Here is a 6,247-nt window from a genome sequence, read left to right on the forward strand (position 1 = left end):
ATATGAAATTCATCCTCTTTTCTAAACGATCATACAATGAATCAATTAATGAAGGAATAATATCACTTGAGAGAAGTAGAAGAGATATGCAATTTAAGAATCACAAGATAATAATCAATAAATAAGAAGGGAAGAGTTGCAAACAAATTGACTACCAAACTCCTCTTGAGCTCAAAGTTCAATTTACAAAACAAGTTTCTTCAAGTTGGTGAAATACAACCAATCTTGTGTACAAAGGAAGGTTCACTTCCTTCTTGCCCCAAGTTTCACTCGGTCAGGTTAGGAAGTTTTACTATCCCTCATGACAACCCTCTCAGAGTTACACTATTGAAGTATTCACTCACAAATGAAAAACTTACAATGAATTTCACACCACCAAAACTACAAATCTTTTTTGGTGAGTGTTTTTTCACTAAAACTATTCTAGATCTTTTGTATCTTCAGTGTGCAAAAATTATTTGAAATTTCTGATCATGCTCTATTTATAAGAGACCAAGAAAGTACTTCATTAATACTTCCAACGGATAGAAAGTAGCTGAAGAGTCAACTAGTTGTTGGGAGTATCAGACGTCCGGTACATCCGAAGCATGCGTCCGACAGCAGGCAGTGAGTTTGAAAAATCTTTTTCAATTCTAGCGAACGTCCGGTACTTGCATCCGAAAGCAGACAATGAGTTAGAAGAAATATCTCAATTCTATCGGACGTCTGGTATTGTCTTTGTGAGCGTCCGGCAGCTTTCGTCGAGTTTGAAGGATCCTATCGAACGTCCGGTATTTCTGTCCGATAGCAAACAAAGAGTTTGAAGGATTCTATCGGATGTCCAATGCTTGCATTCGATCGAGGTCAGTGAGATAGGGGAAATGTCTTATTTCCTTTAGATGTCCGGTGATGGAGTTCTTCATGTATCCAAAGTTGCGCAATGATTATCGGACGTCTGATCCTATCTTCACAAGTGTCCGACAGCTTTCAGCAACCTTTGTTTCTTTCAATTGCACTTGATCTTTAAATCTGATTTGCTTCATAACTGAAAGTATATCTTGAAGAGATATTAGTATCATCCATTTGTTTTGTAAACATAAAAAACTAAGGATTAAGATCAACAGGTTAATTAATAGGTTTATGGAATCTTTATGCCAATCACATTGGGAGGCGGCTAAGAGGGATTTTAAGATACATTAGAGGTACACAATCTGATGGTATCTTTTATGCATATGCTAACAATTCTAGTGTTATTGGCTTTACAGACAGTGATTGGGCTGGTGATATGATTCAAAGAAGGAGTACGTCACGTTATGCCTTTTATTTATGCAAAGGTGTATTTTCATGGATTTCTAGAAAAACAACATGTTGTGGCATTATCCATAGCTGAAGTGGGATATATGGCAAGTGCATATAGTGCTACTCAGGCATTATGTTTGAGAAGAATGTTTGATTTTTTACGACATGAACAAGTTAGTTCTACCAAGATTTATTATGATAGCAAGTCTGCAATTGAGTTGTTAAAGAATCTGGTATTTCATGGAAGAAACAAGCACATTGATATCAAGTTTCACCTCATTTGTAAACTAGATCAAGATCAAAAGATTGCCATTAATTATTGCAATAGTGAAGATCAAATGGTGGATATTTTACAAAACCACTGAAGGTGGAGCGGTTCTTAAGTTAAAAAAGATGCTTGAAGACATTGATTTAAAGTAGGCAATGTAGGATTATTAAATCAAGTGTTTTTAGGATTTATTTATTTATTTAGAAAACTACTTATTTTGTTGTTTAGTTGTGATTTCCTGTTATTAGTATGTTTTGGTAGTTTGAATCCCAATAGGATTTTGACACTTGCTAGTTTATATAAAGACTATAATTTTTTATCTATCGATGTAAGAGAGAGAAAAGATTTAGAGTGTTAGTAAGAAAAACCTCCGAGTTCCGTTTCTTCTATTATGTTTTCGGGTTTCGGGATTTATTTTGTCTTTTTCTTCTTTTGCTCATTCATATATAGTCAAGAAAGTCTTGTGGCTTATATTTGATCTGAGAGGCTTATTACATTGTAAAATATTTTTTGGGCCTACATATATGGATGATTACTTGATATAGCGCTCTCATAATAATCTAGAAGAAATTTTTTTTATACCTATCCAAAATGGCAAGCTCAAGAATCAACGATGATCGCAGCAATCGATCTGCTGCTTTTAGAGCAGTCTTAGAGGGGAAAAGACGGTCAGTAGAAAACTTTCGCAGTTTCTGGAAGGAAGAAAGTGTGAAACCACTTGTTAAATGTGGTGATACTGTTCTCCATTTTCTGGCCATTCACGGAAATGCGGCTGCCTTCGAATTACTTCTCCAAGATGGTCTTGTGACTAGTGAAACTCTGAAGGCAAAGAATGTCAATGGCGACACTGCATTGCATGAAGCTGCAAGATTTGGCCACAAGGATGTTGCAGAGATCATGTTAAGGACAGAAAACGATTTAGTGTCTGAGAGCAACAAACTGGGTGAAACCCCTCTTTTTGTGGCTGCGGCATGTGGGAAAAAGGAAGTTTTCTCACTCCTGGAAAAGCATATCGGTGATTGTATGATGAGGAGGAATGACGGATGGCATATTAGTGATTGTATGATGAGGAGGAATGACGGATGCACAATCCTTCATGCTGCTGTAATTGGAGAATGTTACAGTAAGCTTCTCTATCGAGTAAAATTTTGATTGCCTCTGCAAAAGCAGTCAAGTTTTTGGCTGAATTCGAATGTTTGTTCAGTTTATCAGATTATGCTATCTTATCTTTTGTCTAGGTCTATGCTGGTCGAATATGATGTGGGATGTTGTTGCATTATATGTTAGTCCTTTTCAAGTTTACTGCTTCCTACATGTTTCACTCTACTGTATCAGCAGGTTTGGCAATTGGCATATTGGAGTCGTATCCTGATCTTGCTGGCAAACGTAATGAAAAAGGAAAAACTGCTTTACATATTTTGGCTGCAAAACCAGAGTCCTTCCGGAGTGGTTCTGCATTTACGCTCAAAGATCTTGGGAGGAAGTCCCTCATTCCTCTGCATATACTCCGACCTATAATCTATTCTTGTAAGTGTTGCAACATAAGACTTTTCCCAGTCTTAAGAGACATTCAAATTTCTTTAAGTACTTAAGTATCCTACCCGTCAAGTTGATTAGGCAAATTGACAATAATCATTCGGTTGAATGTGATATGGTTTTGAAATCCATCAAGATCTTACCAAGCATATGATTATTCCCTCCGACACTGGGAGACAAAAGTTTGCAACTAATTGTTAGTGTAGTATGTCCTGGGGACATGCTTTTGTGCTTAGCCTGGAAACCTTGTTAAAAATCATCCAATTTAGTGTTTAATGGTTGTGGGATCTTTGGAGATGCAATTTGAACTACCATTTTATCTGCCATCTGGTTTTTTTTTTCTAGGAAGCAGGCTTAAAATGCACTCAGAATTTTGAAAGAGTGATATTATCAGTTCATTGTGCTGCTGGCAGGTATTCCAGTCTTGTACAAGGAATTGCGACCTGTCCATATTGCTGAAGAACCAAGCAATTCAGCTTCCATTCATAAATTGAACAGATCTCGCTTTGTCAAGTTTATCTTGGGTAATCTACTCCATATGCTCTCATGCTAGTGATGATAGAATATGTTGATAAAATTTTGTTTCCCCAAATTCTTTTTTTGAGAGTTGAAGCATAGTCTTGTCTAGCCTAGCTTCGTTGTTACAAGAACCTCTTATTCCTTTGAGTAAATTTGTTTCTTTTTCATGCCTAAACAACGTAAGAATTTTGTTTTCAAGTGCAATTCAGCTAGGCCTGCGTGCTGTCTTCAATTTCCTTTTACTTCACACATCTTTTATTCATCGGCATGTTGTAGAAAAAAGTATAAACAAGCAATCGCAAGTCTAGAAATTCATTACTGCCAATTGAACTTCCTCAAAGTATTTCTTCTTAAGAACCAAGAAGATTTGTGCCAAAATAACAGATGCTAAGAAGAACAAAAAGCCTAGGACATGTAATGGATCTTGAAGTACTATTTCTGCATCTCCCTGACCAAATCTGCGCACATTGGAGTTATTCATTAATGGTTTATCCAATTTGATGTATTTGCCCTCTAGGTAATCCTTTGCTTAAAGAAATTGATGATGCAAAGCAAAGACATGCAGTTGCACTAATGCTTGCACAAAGGTTAATCAGAAGAGAATATTGGAGCCACTATGTGCATACAGAGGACAAAGATCTTGAAGGCAGCCAGTTTGGGATATCATCAGAACAGAAAAATAGGATGCCAGATCCACTAATACAAACAACGAGACTTGGCATCATTGAGGTAGCTCAGGAAATCCTGAGTGTCTACCCTGAAGCTGTGTGTACCGTCGATGAGAAAGGAAGGAATATACTGCAAATTGCAGTGGAGGAGAAAAAATGGTTATTGTACGACTACTTGATGACTAGTGGCATTCACAAGGATAGGATGCTAAGTGCTATTGATTATAAAGGAAATAGCATTATACATCTCGCAGCAAGCCTGGGATCCCCTCCCAGCACCCCCCATGGATTTATGCACCAAATGATGTGGGATGTCCTCTGGTTTAAGGTAACAAATTAAAATTTACCAATATTGCATTGCCTGTTGTATATTGTTTAATTTTCTCCTCAGGACCATTAGCAACTTATAATAGAGCTTTGTCTCCACAGCGAGTGCAGTATGACTGTTATCCATATCTCTGGCAACTACAAAATTCTGAGGGGAAGACAGCAGAACAAGTATTCGAGACGAACCATGCAAGTGTACGCGAAAAGGCTGAGAAAACTGTGAGAGAACTGGCCAACACTGTGTTGATTGTGTCTGTCCTCATTGGTACCATAAACTTTGCTGCAATTTTTACTGTACCTGGAGGTTTCGATCAAGAGAGTGGAGAGCCCATTTTTCTTAAGAAGCGGCACTGGGAATTCAGCTTGTTGATGTACTACTTAGCTGGAGGGCTGTTCTCCTCTCTGTTCACCATGGGAACTCTGCTTGTGATTATCTTTATGCGATTTGAAACTGAGGATTTTTATGTTTCCCTGCCCTTCTACTATGTGCTCGACGTTATTTCCATCTTCTACTCCGCGGGCTTCACAATCACAGCATGTTGCCAAGCATTAATAGTGCTGAAAGTCGTGATTACCAACTTCAGACCCCTCGTGCTGCTCTTCTTTATATTTGGTATGGTGGCCCTTGTGCTCCTGGAAACATCATATGTGATATTCGACTATATGTATTATCTGATTCGTTATTCACTTTCTTATAGAGGGCAAGAATCTTAAGCACTGCACTTGTTTATTCATGTTAATTTCGTGCAGACTGAAAAGATTTGAGCAAGTTTGTAAAAAAACTTTTGCTTGCCATCTATTTATTTAGGAGAATTTTGATTTGGCACTCCATAGAAAGTGATTACGTCTCAATTAAGCCCTCCAAACTCAGAATTACGTTGCAAACCACTGCTTTGATCAACTCAAGTTAAATGATTAAAGGTTCGTCGGGCTCTGAGAGATAAAATGATACACGAACTAAATGCTGCACTTTTTCTTGGTACTGAAATTGGGTTAGACTTTCAACATCTCAATGAAAGCACAAGATAACTAACCAACTCTTGGCCCACATTTTTTACTCCCTCCGTCCCGTTTTGTTAGTCTTAGTTTTTTTTTCACACAAATTAAGAAAGTGTAATTAATTTGGTTGGAAACATAAATTTAGATTAATAATTTCCTAAAATACCCTTATGCTAATCACGAAGAGTGCCAATTAATATCAGTTACAGCTAATGGGTTAGTATTGGAAAAGTTCAATGTATTCAATGTAGTGGGTTAGTATTTAATAACAATGTATTAATAACAAGATATTTAATAAGGGTATTTTAGACAATTTGAAAGATTACTACATTTCTTAATGGGAAAGTGGACTACAATTTGGGACAAACGACAAAGGAAAACAAGACTATCAAAGTGGGACGGAGGGAGTATTTCTTTCTTCTTCCTTTCCCAAACAATAATGGAAAGAGTACACTTGTCAAAATCACTAAAGAGAGTGCCCGGCCCTTATTTAGTTGGAGTATGGAACATATTAAATCTGACCGGTCGAACTAGGAAAAAAAAAGTAGAAAGAATTGCAACTGTAACTAAAGAGAGTGCATGCCTTTAGAGATATTGCACCAGCATAGCCAGGATCTGAAAACAATAACAATTTGCATAAGCGCGCATAAAA

The 6,247-nt window shown here is 37.2% G+C and overlaps 1 protein-coding gene across 1 annotated transcript; it reads left to right on the forward strand.

Annotated features, from left to right (window-relative positions):
* Positions 1 to 2,137: 2,137 nt before the first annotated feature.
* Positions 2,138 to 5,310, forward strand: LOC113703149 (uncharacterized). The gene is made up of 5 exons (XM_027224425.2): positions 2,138 to 2,669; positions 2,885 to 3,073; positions 3,496 to 3,606; positions 4,119 to 4,597; positions 4,699 to 5,310. Exons 1-5 carry the CDS (start codon positions 2,138 to 2,140, stop codon positions 5,308 to 5,310), a joined length of 1,923 nt encoding a protein of 640 aa, XP_027080226.1.
* Positions 5,311 to 6,247: the final 937 nt, after the last annotated feature.

Source organism: Coffea arabica, chromosome 8e (genome assembly GCF_036785885.1).
Source record: "Coffea arabica cultivar ET-39 chromosome 8e, Coffea Arabica ET-39 HiFi, whole genome shotgun sequence".
Taxonomy (NCBI): domain Eukaryota; kingdom Viridiplantae; phylum Streptophyta; class Magnoliopsida; order Gentianales; family Rubiaceae; genus Coffea; species Coffea arabica.

What these genes read in the sequence shown, in the direction of transcription:
- LOC113703149 (XM_027224425.2), top strand. Translation starts at nt 2,138, where the DNA reads ATGGCAAGCTCAAGAATCAACGATGATCGCAGCAATCGATCTGCTGCT. An exon ending in CTTTGTCAAGTTTATCTTGG is followed by an intron (nt 3,607 to 4,118) that starts GTAATCTACTCC and finishes TTTGCCCTCTAG; the next exon opens with GTAATCCTTTGCTTAAAGAA. An exon ending in GGGATGTCCTCTGGTTTAAG is followed by an intron (nt 4,598 to 4,698) that starts GTAACAAATTAA and finishes TTGTCTCCACAG; the next exon opens with CGAGTGCAGTATGACTGTTA.